Source organism: Vanacampus margaritifer, chromosome 4 (genome assembly GCF_051991255.1).
Source record: "Vanacampus margaritifer isolate UIUO_Vmar chromosome 4, RoL_Vmar_1.0, whole genome shotgun sequence".
Lineage (NCBI taxonomy): Eukaryota > Metazoa > Chordata > Actinopteri > Syngnathiformes > Syngnathidae > Vanacampus > Vanacampus margaritifer.
The window spans coordinates 28,661,530-28,683,512 of NC_135435.1; the positions used below are offsets into that span (position 1 = coordinate 28,661,530).

The window sequence follows — 21,983 nt, forward strand, 5'->3', positions numbered from 1 at the left end:
TGATTCATCTCTGGCCTGGGGGAGTAATAGTGGGCAGCCCCCCTCACCCCCCCCCACCACCACCATCACCCCAGGCATCTGACACATATTACTGCACTGTGTAAGACCAACAGTACAAACAAAAGTCGAGGTTTCCAAACAACTTGACCCAAGTGTCTTTTTATAAACTCTGTGAGTGTTCATCAGAGAGGCATAAACATTCTTCCACTAAAGTCTACTTGGACAGCAAATGATTTTCATTTGACATGCGGGGTTAAGACAATGCTTTGGGCATCCAATCAGATAAGGAAATAAGACGCAGTATAAAAAAAAAAAAAGAGCAATGATGATGACATGTCAAATCGGTAAAATTACCGAATGAACTGAGCTCTCCAGAGAGACAGGAAAAAAAAAAAAAGGAAATAAGAGGCAGTGACTTTAACATGGTCATGGGCGTAGTTGCCTTGTGGGGCAGGGATGGCATGTCCCCCCCCCCCCCCCCAATTTTCCGAATGTCTCCTCCAATGGCGCCTCTACATATAATTTTACAGCCATTAAATCACTGACATTTTTACACAACTTTTTCACAACTTTTTAACATTTCACAAAAAGAAAAGTCTGATCTGTTCTTGACTGCGTCATGAACTGTCGTCAAGATCAATTACACAGCCGGCAATGAAAGACGTAAAAGCAGGCAAAAAGAATTGCACAGTGAGTTAGTTGATGGTTATTGCAAAAAAAAAAAAAAACAGCTGTCAGACGCTCAAGTTTCAGATACAAAATTATGATGCACATATTTATACACATATTAAAGTAAAAGCTGCCATCAGAGTCGCTTTTTTCTCTTTTTGAGTCCTGATGCTTAGAATGAAATGGTTAGCTAAGTATACGGTAGCTTGATTGTTAGCAACGTCAATCAATGCGAGAAACAAATGTAGTTCCTCCTCCAAATTTCTGATGAACAAAAATGTGTTTAATTTATATCTAAATTGAATAAAGTCTTTATTTTACATTTCATCTGTGTTTACATGCTCAACATGTTATCCACTTTTAGACTTTTTGGGGGTCATACAGTCAAGAAGTTACCGTTAGGCATAACAAGATCTTTCAAATTTGCAATGTGCCAGATTTGTTGATTTAAATTTGTTTGTAGTCAAAATAAAACAAAATCTATCTTTGTGTTTTCTGATTTTCGTGTACGCACGTTGACATAAGTCAGGTTTTCATCCGATTGTTTAAAAAAAATTTTTTTTTTCAAAAACGGGCATGCCACTTATGCCCGTTCTTTTGTGAATCTTAAAAGCGGACTCCGCGGCTGTAGGTGGCGGTATACACCATAGGGATGGGATCCACCAGTAATTTAAAAGAAGAAGAAGAAAAACAGGAAGCAAATTCGCTTTTATAATTTTTGATCAACCGTAGCGTTTCTTTGCTCTTTTCCATCTAAAATTGCATAAATATTCGCTTCCTTAATTGATTCCAAAAAGATTTCTGTTTCCTCGCCCCCCCCCCCCCAAACATACCTTACTTTATCGTCTGCCATTGCTTTGGGACCACAAACGTACGTGTGACGTAATATCCGATTAAAACGTGCGACGAATTTTAGGCCCTTTTTCGAATTTCTAGCATTTCCATTCCGTTTTATTTGCGCATTTCTTGAAAATTTGAATAAAAATGGGTGGATGGAAACCCCACTATTGTATGCATAGAAAATTAATAAAAATAAATAAATAAATTCTGGAGCATTTCTGATAAATGTGTTGTCTGGCTGTGAACACAAACATCTAGCATCTTCCTCTAGTATCAGTAACCCTCCATCCATGCATGTATTGATTTCCAATACTGCTTGTCCTGCCCATTGTGGCGTTGAGCTGGAAGCTCTCCCAGCTGACTGGGGGGGGGGGGGGGGGCAAAAGGCAGACTTCACCTTGGACTGATCAACAATCAAGCTCACGGCACAAATTGAGACAACTCCACACTCATTTTGACCACTGATTGGAAACTGATCTTGCGCTTTCTGCACCAAACTACAAAATACACCTGCAGCGTTTAATGAGATGCAGCTGAGCGCCACCTCATGTGATGCAGTGCGCTTACTGTCTACAAAACCGCCACCAACATTTCTTTTGAATTTGAATGTGTTTATTAGTAGTCGTGGAAAGGCATTATTATACTTTTGTATGAATCGTTAGTTGTGTACCCACGTCTAGGCAGTGCCTACGGGTTGTAAACAAATATATACATATAATCACTGATTTTCTGTTAAGAGCAGATGCGGTTTGGCAAATGCATGCATGAATCATTTATAGCACATTTCATGGCATAACATAATTCATTATGCCTCACATACTGTAAAAAGTACAACATACAGAATTAAATTGATTTAAAAGCAAAGTAAAGACATTAAAAAACAATATCTTACTAAAAGTAGACAAAGTGCGATTTTTGGAGAAATTGCGTGGGAATGCTGAACGCTAATAGCTGAATGCTAAGACTTGAATGCATGCAAAATGCTTATGAAGTCAATTGAAAGACAAATTATGTGAAAATTACAAACAAAATATTAATTGTAGTAAAAAGAAAACTTGAACTGAAGTGTGTCTAAGGTGGGATTTGAACCGTTGCCTCCTGCTTACCGGTCAAAAATGTCAAAGTCTGTCCGATTGAAAATGAACTCTTTGACTGCCAGATGTTTTCAGAAAAGGGATGCCGTGGGTGCCAGCCGATTTAAGCATTTTGACTGATCTTTTGACTGATCTTTCAAGGTCCACAGAAAATTATGTGTTTGGACTATGGAAACACACATACTACCAAATGAAAGATTGGACTCTCATCTTCCATCAGAAAAAAAAAGTTGTTTCTACCTTATTCCGTTTTTGAGTAATCAACAATAGAAAATGGTTAGTTTCACCTCTGTTTTGAAACAAACGTCTTTTAACGTCTTTGGCACTCCTCCATGGGATTTTACTAAACGTTATTTAACGTTTTTGGCAGTCAAAGAGTGAATGGGCAAAAGTTGATATTTAACATTAAATTATGAGAAAACGAAGTAATGTGGAATCAGACGATATATTCCCTAGGAAGTCATTATTTTTTGAAGCAAGTTGAAATTTGAACGGTGTAAATTGGATGTTATGTTATGATATTATGTGGAAGTTTTTGCAAGGCAAAAAAGGGAGGAGAATAAAAAGTACCTGAAATAATAATGAAGGTTAGAAACATGTCAGCATTGCCACAATTAATAAAAGACCGTATGGTGCAAGAACAAGATTCTCGAAAACATGATTTTTAACCTCAGGTATGGGAAAAAAAGCATACTTTTTAACCTGGATTTAGTATGTACTTTATTGGAATGTTTGAATTTTTACTCATTCATATTAGTCACTCTGATGGGGGCGGGGGGGTTAAGGGTTATTTTTTTTGTGTTGGGTGCGTGTTATTCACTAGATTTTACTGTCCGAGTATATCACAGACCAGCCTGACCTTAAACTCCACTTTTCACCCTTCGGTTTCAACCCCTTACAAATACAGAAGTTAATGAGGACTTCCTCATCCTTTTGGCTCCTGTTTGCAAAATCGGCGATTGAAAGTGTGACCGGAGGTGGTGCTTTTACTATCCAGGTGTGCGAGCTTGGTCGTGCTTTATAGCCAGAAGGGAAATAACTGCAGATGAGCAGCAGAATTGGCATGATACATAATGGATGAGAGCGATTTACTCTCCCGAGACGGCGCTCGGACCCGGCCGGCGCCTCTGGGCTGGGCATGGGTATTTACTCCACTTGAGAGAAACAAAAGCAAGGCGGGTAAAAAAAAAAGTGCAAGCGTGCACGCTCTCATCCCTGCTGTTCTGGTGGAGAGCGGTGGGGAGCTGGGTGGCATCTAATGTGGGCAGCCCGCTGGCCCGCCGCCACTCTTGTGACAGTATTTGCCACTTTGATGGGATTAGCCTCCGCTCTTGCGAGCGAGGCAAGACAACCGAGCAGCACAGATGTTTCATGTTCATAATCAAGTGTGTGTGTGTGTGTGTGTGTGACTCAGATATCAACGAGTGTGCAGAGGGCCTGATTGAGTGTCACAAGCATTCCCGCTGTGTCAACCTCCCCGGCTGGTACCACTGCGAATGTAGAACTGGTTTCCATGACAATGGCTCCTATCTGCTCGATGGCAGCTCGTGCATTGGTGAGTATGCGCCCGAGTTCAAAACACTCTTCAAAATAACAGCTAAGCACAACCCCCTGCAAGATGGCGTTATATCTTTCATGATCTGATTAGAATTCCGAATACTTTTACTCCCTTCCTTCCTTCCTCATTGTCACTTTCGTTTTTGATCCTTTCGCACATTCGACTTGATAAGAGGCGCGTGAGGCGCGTGAGCTGCATTTAAAATGAAGTGGATATGTTTGTCCTGCTTCCAATTTGGCGGTTGCAACTGACAAAGGAAGTAGCAAGAACTCGAACAGCTATGACGGGACCCCGCAACCCAGGCCACATTGGGCGGGGTTACTTGCACATTGGGGTACTGGCAAATTGGGATTTAAATTTTTAGAAAAAGGAACAATAACTTTTGCATGTTTTTTTCCTGCCAAAATTTCAGTTTTTCACGCGTGTTTAGGTCGTCAAAGTCAGCATAGTTTTTCGTTGCGAAATGCGCGTCGCCACGGCAACAGTGTTGGAAAATGTAAATAAAAGAAAAAAGGAAAAGCTAGCACTCCAAGAGACTTTTTTTTTTTTTTTTGTGCAAACAGGGCATCGCTAAGGTAACAGTGTTGGAGAACGTAGAGAGAGAAAAAAAGAAGAAAAAGCTAGCGCTCCAAGGGACTTTTTTTTGTAGGTGTTAGGCTGTTGCATATTCCTCAAACTTCGTGTCGAGCTTGGTGAAATATATAACTGGGGATGTGTCGTTAAAGCATTCTAGGGGGCGCTCCGGAGCCTGTTTTCTTTTTTTAGCTTTACAGATGAAATATTATTTTGCCAAGTGTTCATGTATTTTCTAAAGCTTTAAATCGGAATGATTGTAGATGTCATTTTTTTTGTTTTTTTCTGTCAAAATTTCAGTTTTTCACGCATGTTTAGGTCGTCAAAGTCAGCATAGTTTTTGTCGCGAAATGCGCGTCGCCACGGCAACAGCGTTGGAAAATCTTTATAAAAAAAAAAACAAGCACTCCAAGAGACTTTTTTTTTTTTGTGCAAACAGGGCATCGCTAAGGTAACAGTGTTGAGAGAGAAAAAAAAAAAAAGAAGAAAAAGCTAGCGCTCCAAGGGACTTTTTTTTTGTAGGTGTATATAACTGGGGATGTGTCGTTAAAGCATTCTAGGGGGCGCTCCGGAGCCTCTTTTTTTTTTTTTTTTTAAGCTTTACAGATGAAATATTATTTTGCCAAGTGTTCATGTATTTTCTAAAGCTTTAAATCGGAATGATTGTGGATGTCATTTTCGGAGGATCGAAGGTTTAGTTTCGGGGGTTGTTTACCATGAAAGCCACTCATTTACGCATTTGTGCTCAGACTGAGACTGGATTTTAACAACAATGAAAAATCTCCACTTTGAGGTGCTCAAGTGTTGTTTGTGGGGTTTTGTAAATATGTTGCAGTCACATCAGTAACGGCTCTGTGATAATATTTGTGCTTATTTGTGCTTCTCTAGCTGATGTGTTTTTCGCTTAGTGATTCCGAAACATCATTTTTGACAATGTTGTAGTCTCTACATGATGCTTTTCAAAGATGCAAACCCCCCCCAAAAAATACAGTTATTATTGGGTTATACAAAAAAAAAAGCAGGAGATGACAATTTTGTAAACAATGGGGGTCCCCAAAGACAAGAGTGTTCTTCCTTAGAAGAATTTTTATCAGCACAGCACAATATTTCTTCATTAAAAGAAGAGCAAAGTGCAGCACTTAAGTCTGTGCACACGATGTACAGTATATTAGCCATTAAATAAGGTTCACCCGTCAGCAATCAACAGTCAAGCACAAGGCTGACATATGGCAACCATTCATACACACTGATGTGTGATTTTTCTTTTCTATAACTGTTGTCAAATTCAGTAAAAAAAGAAAAAAAAATCTAATTGCATAGCACATTTCCATGCATTACTCGTGTACAAAGTTGAAATTCAAACAGAACCTTCTTTCTGTGAGGCCACAGTTGAGTGCAATCCTACATTTCATAGAATTCAACACTTTCATAAATCAGTGCCTTTGCAGCAAGCAACAATCAATGAAACTTGATTGGCTTTCCAATACTCTCCATTTTGGCAGTTGGGAGGACAATCGGCCATCTTTGATATACAGATACACAACCAGCATATATGTTGGCTCAGTGAACATAAAACAAAACGTAGGAATTCAATTATATTTATTGAGTCGCCTGTAATTGGAAAGTGCTGAAGTACAAGATGAATGTAATTATTAGATCTTTCATAGAAGATCTAGAAGATTTGTCTCGAGTTGTTTGGCGTTGCCCCACTGCAGTAAAAAGTATGCGACAAACTCAATTGAGCTTTCTCAAACATTAAAGAAGAACACACTAAAATAAATCTTAAAAGAATGATCAGAAACTCTGTGTGACAATAAAGACTGTAGAATAAGTGGTGAGTGATGTGAATGTAAATATAAATGTAAATGAAAATATTTTTTATTGACTGTAGAAAGTTAAAAGCGGAAATGACGTCTTTCTGCGTTGTGACGTTATCCGAGCATCGTGGTTCAAATCGGGATGGTCTGTTCCTGCATGGAAACGGGTTAAACCGAATGCTTCGGAAACCAGAATTTTGACCGTAACCCAAATATTGACGTAAACGTAGTCAGTAGGAAAGGGGTTTAAAATCAAAGCCAAGTTGAATCGCTGTCCAAAATGCGCAGCGCACCACATTGTTTGTGGGAGGAGCCATTTCCTCGTCTTTAAAAATGAAAAAAAAAATGTTGAAGCCATTTGGACACATTTAGCAAAGGACTACATTTTTCCATCACACGGTGTCACGGTAGCTTGAAACAACTGACCTTTGCCCTGAAAATGCTTAATTTGTTGCCGAGACAAACTATCCAGATCAACCGAAAACAGAGTTTCCTGCAAACACCGTCAGCTACTGTAGACCACCACAAGACATCAACAGGAGACACCGACGGCCTGACTGTTGACCTAAATCTGTTCCACTGCGGATTTCAAAAGGACACTTTCACACTCCACACCCGATCATCCCCACTGGCGCCAACCTCCATCACACCTCTGACATCTGCCAACACGCCTCCTGCTCTGGTCGACTCGATCTAAAAATGTGCACCGAGACCAGCTGACATTTCCTTTTCAAACAGCTGACAACGACAATACTAGTGTTAAATAATCATTTACGTTAACTTAACTTCCACATAAAGGTATAATAGCTTTTCAGAAACATTTTCTGACCTGCATTATTTTGACAATTAATACATTTTGGACAGCGGGTGACAGTCTAGTACAGGGGTTTGCAACCTGTGGCTCTCGAGCCATATGTGGCTCCCTGGAATCTCTAAAAAAAAATTAAAACAAAAAATATTTTTTTAATATACATTTTTAATGTGTTATGTAAAATATTAATTAAATAAAAGGTTTGGATAAACAATGAATGATTAAATATTTTTTTTAAAAATTAGTCCAAGTCCAGGTTGTCACAAAAAGAGACCAAAAGGTAGATGAAAAGGTTTTTAAAAATACCCCCAAAAAATGTCCAAAAAGATTCAAGAAGAGCAGAAAATTACCTGCCCTCTCAAAAAGTCAGATTTTTTTTTTTTAAAGGCAAGAACAGAAAACGCTCAAACATTAACTATAAAATTAACTATACAATTTTTTTAAAAAAAAACAAGGCAGAAAATTACAATAAAATGTCAGAAAATTCATTATAATAAAAAAAAAAGAAGAAAAGGCTGAAAAGAAAAATGTTCTAACAGTAACTATAAAATATGCAAAAACAAAAGAAGAAATCCCCCATATTACCAGAAAGTGTCCACAAAATTGCCAAAAATGTCAGAAAATGGATAGCAAAAAAGTCAGGGGGGAAAAAAAATCAAAAAATTGCCCAAAAATGGAGAGGCAAAAAATTACCATAATATGTGTTTTGTTCATCACAATGTTCAAAGGTTTTGTGTCTTTTCGTTATTTATTTGCCCTAAAATGTCTCATTTTTAAGGTAGTAAAGTAAAGGTTGCTGACCCCTTGTCTTAACCTCTGTACTGCAAAACGGCCTGTGAACTACATGCCGTGATGAACTCCATTTTCGGAAGAAAAAAAAAGCCCCCCCATTGAACAGAGCTGAGAAGACTGAATAAAATATATGCTTGCATTTGCACTCAGTTCATTCGGAAGCATTGCGGGATGTTGAATGTGATTGTGTTGTTCTTTGTTATTCAGGCATTGGGGGCGGCAGCAGCAGCAGCTGCAATCTGCATTCCTTTTGCAATATTGCTTTGACTGAGCGTTACACGGGTTGCATTTGCAAATACGCGCGTTATGCTGAAAACTTCATCATGCATTGTAAAAAGTCTCCCCGCATAGCAACGTGTGGCGATCCCGCTCTCGTCGACTGTAATTGGCCTGACCTTTCCATATGGGGACCGACAGCGCAAGCATCATTTCGATTTGCAAATACGGTACACTGCTTTGGGGGACCGCGAGTACTCCCACAGTCAGATGGATTTGTATTGAGTGCACATGCAATATGTATTCCATGCACTCCTTTCTGACTTTTCCATTTGGCGGGCTGTGCTCAGCTGCGTTCCCCTTAATGACTTTTGTGTGGCAGTCTTGAGCGTGTGTCATCCGCCAGCAAGCGGCTTCTGGCGGAATGTGGCGAATGTAGCATGACGAGCATTAATCCTTCAGCGGCAAAGGTGCACGTCCTACCGACTAATGGGGATTTTATGTAGTGTATGCAAATAGTCTGTGGGAGGAACAATACGTTCTCCACTGAGCTGCTGTGCTCTGGCTGATTTTTATTTTTTTCTGCAAACAATTACGGCAAGTGCTCGGCAGCGCCGGTGTATTGTCGTGGCTACAAACATGAGCCGGGCGTCATGTCAGCTTGCCTGCCAAATGCGACTGCATCCCGAATATGAATAACTCGGGCCAAGTCGCCGCACATTCTGCTTTTTGTTTAGGTTTTATTATTCTTTAGCATGAGTTTGCTTCGAGAGGCTGACACCAGTGTGGCAATTAACGGGGGGAAAAAAAAGTGGCAGAAGATCTGACGGCAGATGGAGCGAACCCCAGCGTTTGGCCGGGATGTCACATTTGGTTTGGCAAAAGAAAATGAAAATGGGTAACTTTACAGATGAGCCTCGACAGGAAACCTCGATGCTCCGGAATTATAAAGACATGCATAGTTATATAGAGCAAAACATGATCAGAACAATCACGGATGTACACGTTTAACGTTCAATATCACACAGAGAATTGTTGAACCAATTTAAGATTACAGATTGAATTGTTGACCAATTAAAAAAAAAAATGGTAACACACGAACGAACGAATAATTAATTAAACTTTGGATTAATTTAATTCAATTCAATTATCCAAAGTTTAATTAATTATTAGTTCATTAAACTTAATATATTCACTTTGGATTAATTTAACTTTAATTAGCTTAATTTAAATTTTTGTATTCATTTTGGATTCATTTAATTCAAGTGAATATATTAAGTTGAACTCATTCACTGCCATTGACGGCTATAGACGTAAAAAAATTATTTAAACTATTTCTAGTAATTTAAAAATTGTTCCACTTTTGGTAACAAGAGTATGAAAAACTAGAATTTTTTATTTTATTTTACATTTAGAACAGATACAAAATGTATGATTAATCGTGAGTTAACAATTGAAGTCATGGCAATAATTACAATTTAAAAAAATTATTCGTAATTAATTGCATGACTTCACTAGTTAACTCACGATTAATCACAAATTTTATATCTGTTCTAAATGTACAATAAAAAAATTCTAGGTTTTCATACTGTTGTTAACAAAAGTGGAAAAAATTGTTAAACTAATAGAAAAAGTTCAAATGAATTTTTGACGTCTATAGCCGTCAATGGCAGTGAATGAGTTAATAAACTCATAGTTAATTCAACTTAATATATTCACTTTGTATAAATTTTATTCAATCGTATGTTACCAGTTGAAGCGATTTATTTATTTTTTTAAGTTTGTCAACAATTCAACTTGTAATCTTAAATTGATTCAACAATTGCGTGTAATGTCTGTTTATTATCATAGTTGGTGTAGTGGAGTAGGTGATGAAAATACATTTTGTTATTTTAATCGAGTGAGTCAATATTTTCGCATCATTTTTTTGCCAATAGTTGCTCCCACCTGCCCATTTAACAAGTTCTGGTTTCAATGTCTTTACATTCCTAAGGGAAAGTCCGGACATGCTCCGGCTGCTAATCCAGGCGCAACAATCTGCACTGAACTAAGTGTTGTTGTTGTGATATCTTACTCACCAAGAAACCAAAGTCCACAATGTGATGCCAAATGTGGATTTTAATAGTCAAATGTTTGGAAAAAGTAACAAAATAAGCAACGTGCACTCTAACACTTTTCAGACACAAACGTCACGGTAGAATAGAGCTCGATTTCCCCCCCATTGATTGGTCGACAGAGAACATTCTTTTCCGTAAGACAGCAACATTGTAATTGGAACACAACGTTGAAAAAAAATTGTGTTGCTTTTGTTACGTGCCGTGGTTCCTATTGACTCATTAGCAGGGTATGATGTGTCCCACCTGTTTGTTTTTTTTGTGCCTTATTATAACACTCTGGCAGCACATCCACAATCAGTCGGAACCGATCGACTTTTCTTATGTTTGTACAGCAAAATCTATGCTTTTGGCCTTCTGTGACTTGCTTTGTGTCCGCCTCCCAGACATTGACGAGTGCAGTTTGCAGAAGCACACCTGCTGGAACAACAGCGTGTGCGTGAATCTGCCAGGAAGCTACGACTGCGTATGCACGACAGGCCCGGGCTGCACTGGGGACTGTCCACAGGACGAGGGCATCCGAAGGAACCGAGAAGACTGGAAACCCAGCAATGACATCTGCACTATTTGCTCCTGCAAGGTATGAAGGCCAAGCAAAGTGCGACATAGCTTTGGATTGCATTGCTGGAGCTGATTCCTCACTCGGTGTAATAGGATGCAAATGGATCATACTACCATAAAATTTGTCTGGAGCTGCAAAAAATTTAACAGAAAAATATGCAGTATCCATTACTTTCAGATTCATTTTCTTCTACTCTTCGTTTTCCGTTTTTGTTTTTATTTTTGGGGGGTAATTTTTCATACTTTTTTTTTTTTTTTTTTTTACTTTTCTGCACTTCTGTCAAATTTGTGACAATTTTATGGACATATGGTAAATTTTTTGCCTCTCTTCTTCCTTTTTTGGGGACATTTTATGGCTTTTTTTTTTAAAAAAAATCTGCCTTTTATGTTAGCAATTTTCTGAAAATTTTTCCAATTTTGTTGACATTTTATACTAATTCTCTGCTTTTCCTTTGTCTCTCAAACTTGAAAATTTGGACTTAGATTTTTTTTAAAATACAAATGTATTCATTCTTATGTAATCATTAATTCATTTAAGTAATATTTTATCTAAAAATTAAATATGTAAAATTTGGAGATCCACAGGAAGCTCCAGAGCCGCAAGTTGCAGACTAGGGGACAGGGGGGTCATAACAGAAAAATATGCAGTATCCATTACTTTGAGATTCATTTTCTTCTACTCTTCGTTTTCCGTTTTTGTTTTTATTTTTGGGGGGTAGTTTTTCATACTTTTTTTTTTTTTTTTTTTTACTTTTCTGCACTTCTGTCAAATTTGTGGCGTTGTCAATTTTATGGACATATGGTAAATTTTTTGCCTCTCTTCTTCCTTTTTGGGGACATTTTATGGCTTTTTTAAAAAAAAAATCTGCCTTTTATGTTAGCAATTTTCTGAATTTTTTTCCAATTTTGTTGACATTTTATACTAATTCTCTGCTTTTCCTTTGTCTCTCAAACTTGAAAATTTGGACTTAGATTTTTTAAAAATACAAATGTATTCATTCTTATTTAATCATTAATTCATTTCAGTAATATTTTATCTAAAAATTAAATATGTAAAATTTTGAGATCCACAGGAAGCTCCAGAGCCGCAGGTTGCAGACTAGGGGACAGGGGGGGTCCATATTTTTCTTCTGAGGGCAAAAATCGGTAGACCTCAATGTTTCAACTTGAATTTATTTAACACACCGAAATCAGCTTTTTTTTTAAACTTTTCTGCACTTCTGTCAAATTTGTGGCGTTGTCAATTTTATGGACATATGGTAAATTTTTTGCCTCTCTTCTTCCTTTTTGGGGACATTTTATGGCTTTTTTTAAAAAAAAAAGCCTTTTATGTTAGCAATTTTCTGAAAATTTTTCCAATTTTGTTGACATTTTATAGTAATTCTCTGCTTTTCCTTTGTCTCTCAAACTTGAAAATTTGGACTGAGATTTTTTAAAAATACAAATGTATTCATTCTTATTTAATCATTAATTCATTTAAGTAATATTTTATCTAAAAATTAAATATGTAAAATTTTGAGATCCACAGGAAGCTCCAGAGCCGCAGGTTGCAGACTAGGGGACAGGGGGGTCCATATTTTTCTTCTGAGGGCAAAAATCGGTAGACCTCAATGTTTCAACTTGAATTTATTTAACACACCGAAATCAGCTAATCAACTAATTATATAGTTACATATTCCAGTTATTTTTGCAAAACTGCTATTGTAAAATGTGGCAAGCTAAACGATGCATCTTTGCATATCTAGAGAAGCTCTACAATATAGAAAAACACACTACTAATAGTTACTACTAATAGTTTTGGTGGTTCCCGGACCACCACAGCTTTGTTTTAGGTGGGCTGTGTCATCAGAGTTGTCTGTGGAAATGTGTGCGTGAAAAGGAAGTGCATTATTAACAGCTGAGGGTGATGATTGAATTGGTTTGAAATATAAAATAATGATTATATTTTACAATTCTAGGTTAGAGAGCTGCGACGCAATTTAATACACGCAATTGCATCTGCCAAATAATCCTGCTGTCAATTTGGAAATGCGCTCTTAATGGCTGACTGTGCACGGCCATGTCAAGCTTGTTTTACATCGTACGATCGACGATGATGCAAGACAATCCTTGTGCTTTCATGTGCGCCAACACAATCCGAAGATAAAGAGAGTCAAATCCTACACACATCCCCTTTGGCACATATTTCACAGATACAACACCAGAATGACCGAATCAAATAACCCACGGAATAAACATCTCCAACAAAGCCTATATTGAACACAGCCATGAATAATTCATGAACAACATGTCATTCGCAGTAATTACATTCATTATGAAGCTGTTGTTAAAAAGTAAGCAGGCAGCACTGATGTGGATTTGCTTGAGAAATGCCAACACGGCGCCGGAACGCACGCGTCGACTTCCTGGCATGGCGAGCGTCCCACAATTGGATGCAATTCCCCGGCAGGCTCCAGACCGTAAATATAAAAGAGCAAGGCCATAAGAATTGGCCTCGTGCTTACTGAAGCAGGACAATATGCAAAGATAAAACATTGGCTCCGTGTTACCCTTTAATGGTATGCAGAGTGATTTTTACGGCCCTCGTACATTTTCTAACAGCCCTTTCTTGTAACATTTTTATATCCGCACGAGCCTGCCGCCCCGGAGCCAGACAGTGCCGGCTCGCTGTTCTGTGTAAAACCAACCATTAAGTTTTTAGCAGGTGAAGTGGAAGATATAGGGACAGAGTGGCCAGAAATTCAGTCATTATCGTCAACCCTCGCTATTCGCGGGGTTAAGGGGCCGCTGCAACACCGTGCCAAATGTAGCGTACCCCCACCCGCCGGGAAAAAAAAATGTTTTACTGTAATTACTGTAATAACCGCAGTGCCCCATGAAAAAAAAATGACTTGCAGATAAGCATGCATAATATACTGGAACAATTTGAACATTTACTAAGGGGAAATACGTCTAGGGGTAACTATATTAAAGTTCCTGCAAAGTGAAAATAAAGTAAATTTTGTAGTAAATTTGACACTCCGTGGAGAAGAGTGTTGTTAATTAGAAGGAATTAAAAAGCTCTGAGAATGAGGCTTCAAAACTTTTACATATACCAGGGATGTGATTTGACCAAAGTGAAATTATCTGAAAATTTAGCCGGGGGTCTGGGGGCCGCTGGCACCCAGCTAGGTCCAGGGCAGTGCCCAGTGGGGGGGTGGCGAAGCCCCCCGGAGCTCATGGGTTTTCCGTGTTTTTAAGTACTTTCAATGCACTCACATGACAAAGAAATAGACAAAACAACAGCATAAATTTTCAATGTATATTGAACTATCCCATATAAAATGGCAGTTTTAGTCAACTCAAAATCAGTCACATTCAAAAACATTGGACTGCCTTTGCTTTTAAAAACTATCACTGAGAATATCATCATATCTAACTCATGTGATTACTAAGTTAACACATAAATAATGTTGAAGAGTTCAAATTTCATGAACAAATAATTATATCATGACCAAATGAAAAGTAACTCATATTAGAGCATACCACAAATGTCTTTGTTATAGCAGAAGATGCTATCTGTCGGAGTCATGTGCATACACAATGAACTACTAAAAAAAAAAAAAAATCGATTTTTTTTGGTGGGGGGGGGATAAAAAAAGCGGAATTCCGCGAATTAGCGGAAAAATCACATCCCTGATATACACATCAACTTGATGAAGAATTAATTCTCAAATCAGAAGCCAGTAAAAAAAAAAAAAGTTTCCAACTATTATTTGATCAATTTATATGATTTATTTATATTATTTGATTTAAGGGATGGGATTGGTATAAAAATGCTTACAATATCTGACCATTATTAAAAGTGAATAAAAGGTGCAATTTTGGTATTTTACTGAAGAAGCATGAAGTCAAATCACACGAGTTGCCTTGTATTTACTGTATGCTGGCTGGACCTTAGAAAACGATGTGACGGGCCAAATCTGACCCCCAGGCCTTGAATTTGACACAAGAAAGAAAGAAAGAAAGAAGAGGTATGTTTAAGGCAAAAACAAAACTTCACATCACAAAAAAAAAAAAGCTTAGCCAGAGGGACCTTAGCATTGTGTTAGGCAATTATTGGTTCCAAATAGCAATCAATTTTGCCTCGGAACTTTCAGGTTGTCTGGAGCTGAAGATGGATTTTCATTTTCAACACAGCTATTACTCACTATGTATATTTGTAAGACGGTTTGCATCGTTTTGAGTCAACAACATAATTAAAGCCCCAAACATTCATGCCCATGATGAGTGCATGTATCCTGACAAAATGTGACCATGTGGTCAGCTAATTAATTGTCAGTTTCACTTTATTCATTTATTCACACATATTTTTACCACAGACTATTTACTCACAAATTAATTAATAATAATACATGCATGTTGTCTGAAAGGCAAAAAGCAGAAACGTATGCCGAACCACTGTACTTTATTTACTTGTATTTTCATTGAAATTCAAGACTCTGCCATGCATGGCCTTAAGGAGAAAGTACGATACGATACGATACGATACGATACGATACGATACGATATACTTTTATTTTCCCCGTGGGGAACTTTTTCTGTCCTTTGTCCTTTTTGTTCAGCGGACTGTCATCTGCATATAAGTAAAAGGAAATACCATGTTTTTTTTTTTAAAGATGGAACCCAGGGACACTGAATAATATGCAAACAGCAGGGGCCCCAGAATTGAACCCTGTGGAACACCATACGATACACTCTAAAAACAGTTGGGTAGATGGATTAAAAAAAAAAATAATAAAATGGACCGATCCACTTTATGGGACAATTTGACCCAACTTTGTGGGTTGTTTTATACAAAATGACCCAATTTTTTGACCCAAGTAAAGGATCTAACCAATATTTATGAGTTGTTTTACACTAAAAGACCCATTTTTTGACTCAACGTTGGGTCAAAGTAGGGGATCAGTCCATTTTTGACCCATAGTTGGGTTATTTTTGACCCAACTGTTTTTAAAGTGCAGGTTTATACTGTAACTGCCTCTTTCTAGCAGTTTAAGTTTATTTTGACAGTACATGAATTAAGGTCAATGACGTCACCAAAATAGAAGCACACACAGTAATTCAATGTGTCGTGTTATTTTCTTTCCTTTGTTTTTTCCCCAAGAGTAAAGCAAAATATTATTTTTAAATACATGTCATTACCCTCTTAAAATAATTGCCGAAGTTATTTTTTTGCTTTTTTTTTTGCCTAAATTATGATCCAAATGGTTGAATTTTTTGTGTTTCCTGAAAAATCTGAAAAATGACTTGAGCGATTATTTTAAGACTGCGTCGATATGCAAAAATATGTAACACTTTGCCTGTTGTCTTGGGCTGAAGAAATGCAATTTAAACGTCTCAGAAGCTAAAGCAATTTGTTGGACCGCATGCATTCTGTCTTTTTTTCATTTTGTCCCCAAACCACTCCAGTGCTCTTGAACCTGTGACCTCTATTTTGCAGGATGGTCAGACATACTGTAGAAGGAAACCATGTGACTGCGGAGACCCAGAGGAGGATCTGTTCTGCTGTCCCAGTTGTGATAACAGACCCAGCAGCCAGTGTTTGGACCAGAGCGGCCGCACACTCTACCGGAGCGGCGCGTCCTGGCTGTACGGCTGCCAGCAGTGCCGCTGCATGGTCAGCACACGCACACACATGCCCAATGCAAATTGGCAACACAAATGAAACCTGACCTTCATGGCAAATCCCCGAGGGTTGCGACAGAATCTCCTCATCAATATGGAGCTCAGACTTAAGCTTTGTTCTATAGCGGCCATCGACGCCGTTCGTCGTTAAGGGAGACGCATAACGCTAGCTTGCGTTTTTTGTCCCGTGCGTTCGCAGGAGGGCGAAGTGGACTGCTGGCCGCTGGTTTGTCCCGTGCTGATGTGCGAGTACACGGCAGTGGCGGAGGGCGAGTGCTGCCCGCGCTGCGTCACCGACCCCTGCCTGGCCGACAGCCTGTCCTACGACGTCCGACAAACGTGTTCGGACCACGCGGGCGTCACTCGTCTCAGTGGGGACGCCTGGCAGATGCCCAACGCGCCCTGCACCAGCTGCATGTGTAAAGTAAGACGAAGCGATGTGACGTGTTGTTTATTATGATTTGTTTATGTGCATTATTTAACATGGTTGCCGTTTCCTTCACTGAAACATTTATACTTACTCAGGTGCACTTTTTTTTTACTTTATTATAATATAAATGCACTTGTCATTGTAAATATATTGTTGATAGGGATGCGCAATACCACTTTTATCGGTAATAAGTACAGATACCTGTAGTACTTTCGATCTCTAAAATTTCATTTAACACCATGACCCAAAGAGACTTTTTATTCTGGTGCAAATCATGATTTACTGATGAGTCAACCTGCCTTAGTATAGCGCCATCTAGTGGTGAGGAGGACTTTCGCAATGGATTTTTTTTTTCTCGTCTCAACTCGTTTGCTCCCAAAAACGTATAAATATGTTCTATTTTAAATGTTTTAGGTGTCCCAAAGACATAATTATACGTTTTTATGTGTGTGTTTTTTTTAATGCTAGAGCATACAGAATGCTTTGATGCATATAATACGTAAATGATAAGCACTTACTTATTAGCCCTATAAAGACTGAACCATGAAATATATGAGAAAATTCTAATTCTATTGGTCCTTTTAAACATTTATAAAAAAAAAATCAAAATCTACATATGACTTTTGATTTGTGTCATATTTGATACATCCGGTCACAATGCTTTAAATTCATACATTTATAACTGTCAAAAATATAATATTAAACAGACATATCAAACATATTAGTATTTCCAAAAATCAGAAGAACATTCCTCACTATTAAAAGGTATTGGTGTCTCTCTTTTTTCAATTAGGGCTATCTTGCAAGGTCAGCTAGGTGATACTGCTCTCTAGTGGAGTATCCGTGCAATGCATGTGTCAGAGCATATACGTCATATACGAGTTTTGATGAAAAAAAAAAAAATCATTCTCATGAAATAGAGGGCTCAAAATGTCTTATATTTAATATGATACTTTTGGTTTTATAGGGTTAAACTATACGAGCAGTACATGCAAGTAACTTCCAGTTTCAGGGTTGCTATTGTTTGTTGTCTCTGCATTGCATTGTGGGATATCTATGCTGGCAAAGTGAACAATGCTAGCTTCTTCTTTGTGCTCAGAACGGAAACGTGTGCTGTTTGTTGGATCTCGACTGTCTTCAGAACAACTGAGGCTCTGCTCCTTCGTGACCTTTTCTCTCACGACCTTTCCCTGACTCCTCCTTTCGACACAGGGCCGCCACGCCCCCCTCTCGGTTAAACAACTGAGTTTTTTTTGTTTTTTCTTGGACAAGCTCTTGCATATTCTTGTGTATGCAATTGTGTGCATCGAAAATACAAACACACGCCGGTCGAGTTTTTTTCCCCCCCCACCTGAAAGTGTTGGCGGGACGTGACTGCGAGTAACTCGGCAGGAGCCGAAGGCTGAAGCTACTCACATCCCTGTTGTACGTCTTCATCTCTTTTTCTGTTTCACAACAAATATTTTGGGGCTTTTATCTTTTCAGCCCCAAAGCAGACACAAGACGCTGCGAGCTTGTCATTAAGAGTTTTAAGAGCCTGGTAATGAGGTCAATGAGAATTGTTATGAATGCGTCGTTTTTCAAAAGCATCATTCACAATCACGTCTAATTATTTTCATCACTTGTGTTTGGCTGTGAAGTTTTCAATCAACTCGTGTGGAACAACAAAACACATAAACAATGTTGGGAAAATGAGGCTAATGGGATGTGAAGGAATAAGGTGGCTTATGGTTATTGTCAAATAAAGTCTAAAAATTTGACAGCAATATCTAATGGTTAACACATTTATTCCATGCAATACTAGGTTTGACCTCAAGAGGCAATAGTGAGTTACTGTAGCTTCCAGGTTGTCCTTCAGTTCAACATAAAAGTGAACAAGAAGTAAACGAAACCCAAATTTATTTAGAAAAACATTAAGGTGTATGCAAAGACAAAAAAAAATCCAATCATTACAAATAACTGAAATCTTTTTTTTGTCATCGTTTTCCTGCATAAATGATCCGAGTTAAATCTAAGCTATGCAAATAGAAAAAAAAAAGCATATTCATTGGGACAACTTGGAAGTTAACACCAGGCTCAAATTAAATTCTCTTGTCCGACATCACGTTGTTTTCTTTTCGCTCTCAACTTCTTACATGAAGCACTTTGAAATGCAATGTGTACATATTTGTAAAAAAAAAAAAAGAAAAAAGTCTTAACCCCTCAAAACCTAAAACTGAATAGTCTGTTTAGTTTTGTTTTCCACACAATACTTGACAATGACGTGCACGCAGGCCTTTTGATGAGTGTGAGCATCGGACCTCACAGTGGGGACTGAAGTCCACTCCTCTCATTTTGTTCTCTAATTCTTTTCACAAGCATCAGTGCTCCTCTCTGACAGAAAAAAATAATAATTCCACAGTGTGACGGCGTGCCACAGAAGCCTGTAGGCCCGCAGCGGCGGTGCACATTGATTCAATTGCCGGACGTTGTTGTTGGTCACATAGCTCTGTCATTCCCATGACAGCAAGACATTAAAAAGGGGAAAGAGAGATCATTTAAAGGGCCGGTCGTCTGGATTCGAGTACGCCAGCAGGTCACCGTGTGCCAAATCTGTTTACGGACGGTCGGGCTCATTAAGACAGAAAACGTCTGCTCTTTTCGCAACGCTACACGTGTTCTCACCCCATATTCACTCCTATCCTGTTCTCCATCATTTTGATGTTTGTCTTGAGAGTACTTGTTTCCCTTTAGTGTCCCTTTCATCACACTTCCAGTCTGTCCCTGTCAGTAATATTTGTCCCCCCCCCCCCCCCACTGACTGAGGTCAAGTTATATTTTACAATGTTAAAAATGTGCAGACTTTCACAAGTTACTTCATGTTAAAGATTAGATAGCTCTTAATATGAAAAGAAAAATGCCCTGAGCTGTCACCAATGTCTTACAAATGCAATTATGCCATCTAGTGGCAGAAAAATGACCTCAACACAAATCATTATCTCACTTTTTTAACAGTACATTACATCTTTTTAATTTGAACTAAATTTAATGAATTATGAAATGACTAAAAGATGCAGCCAGGTTTCGATTAGTTTAACATTTTCCCCCCACTTTTATGTTAACAAGAGTCTGAAAACTTAGGGAAAAATCTTTTATTGTGTATTTTATTGTACTTTTAGAACAGATATAAAATTTGCGATTAATCATGAGTTAACTATTGAAGTAATGCTATTAATTACGATTTAAAAAAATTAATTGCTGGATATATGGAGCCACGACACTAACAATAAGATTTGGTATTGAAAAAAAAAATGTACATTGGCATTATATATATATACATATGTCCAACTTACGATATTTTATTTGTTTGTTTATTTTTCACTCTGAAGAGACTTTCATTAGAGACCAAGCTAGACGGAAGTGCATGTCTATTGTACGCGCGCCACAATTTCCATTCCTTTGACCTTCCTGTGTTGGTCTTGCGAAACCTGAAGGGTCATCTTGTGATAGCTTGTGTCATTGAAACTCCGGAGGGGGACGGCGGCATGTGGAGTGGCGCCGCCGCCGCCGCCGCCACCGCCACCGCCGCCGCTTTTTCCCTCTCCGCCACGGTGACCTTGTCTGTTGGCCATGGCGTCTATTTGTGTCCCTTCCTTGACTTTTGTCAAAGCGAACGTGTTTACTGTCCGGAGTCAGCATACAAATGAAAAACAAGCGATGTTGATGGCGTCTGCTCATTTGTAAAAAAAAAACAATTCACTGAAAACACTTTTTCTGCGCGTGCTGTTGATTTATTTGATATGAAACTATGAAATGAAATGGGAAAAAAAACCTACTGTAAACACGTTGCAAGTCTGTGTGTAAATGTTTTTACATACTGACGATATGATGAAATTATACAGTTTTCTATGACTATGGTGTGTTCATGCATAATGTGTTCTTTTTAGTGACGACTTTTATTTCTATAGGAATGCTCATTTCTCTGTAAATAGATTGTAAAGTGAAGGCTTCTGTAAAGTATATAAGACTAATGTGAATAATTCTCATTGACTACAGCTTCTTAGGAGTGTTTTGAGTCCAGTATGAGAAGCAAGTTGTATATTGTTTTTGTTTTTTTTTTGCTATTTATTTTTCTATGTTTGCCTTAACCCTTTTAGTAACTGCCATCGTTTTTCTCTTCACTGTTTTAGGGCAAACCTTATGTATGGATTAGACTAGTCGGTATGTTCGTACACTGAATTCTGCGTCGACTGATTATTCACTGCACTGACAAACCTGAAGGGGGAAATAAATCATCTGTCAAAATAGATCTCGTACAGTACACGTGAAAAAAAAAAAGAAGAAGAAAAATCTAAATTCAGCGTTGAGAAAAAAAAAGATGTTCTTGATTCGTTTTCACAAAAAAAACAAGCCACTGTGTTAACTCCATTATGTCTAACTTAAAAAAGAAATGAAAAAAAAAAAAAAAGAAGCTTTGGACCTTCCTGATATGCTTCTTTGTGTTTTTGATAGACGAACACACTGGAGAAATTCACTCGGTGCATTTACTGTTCTTGTACTCAAAGGGTTAAGTGTCATTTGACTTGAAGACTGTGTTGTGAGTTTGCTGTAAGACATTCTCCAGTTAATAAATATTTTAGTTGTTTACTTTATTTGCCGTGTCTGTTTGATTCTAAAGGCTTGATTATGGCCACTGTCAGTCGAAGTTCGGCTTTGTCAATGAGAAGTCCTGTTTTTTTTTTCTCCTTCTTCTATCCCGTTCCACACCAGCAGCATATTATCCTAAAATTTGAAGAAAAAAAACATTTAAAATAAAAAAAATCCTTCAAGGTTTTCCTCTATAATCCAAATCTATTTTCAAC

At 38.1% G+C, this 21,983-nt stretch overlaps 1 protein-coding gene across 1 annotated transcript in view; it reads left to right on the top strand.

Annotated features, from left to right (window-relative positions):
• Positions 1-21,773, top strand: part of LOC144050785 (protein kinase C-binding protein NELL1-like) — a 162,999-nt gene extending 141,226 nt beyond the window's left edge. Inside the window, exons 16-20 of the mRNA XM_077564368.1 lie at positions 4,018-4,158; positions 10,871-11,064; positions 16,528-16,704; positions 16,912-17,136; positions 18,242-21,773. Coding sequence (XP_077420494.1) covers positions 4,018-4,158; positions 10,871-11,064; positions 16,528-16,704; positions 16,912-17,136; positions 18,242-18,292 — 788 coding nt within the window. The 3' untranslated portion in view covers positions 18,293-21,773. The remainder of the gene's footprint in view (positions 1-4,017; positions 4,159-10,870; positions 11,065-16,527; positions 16,705-16,911; positions 17,137-18,241) is intronic.
• Positions 21,774-21,983: the final 210 nt, after the last annotated feature.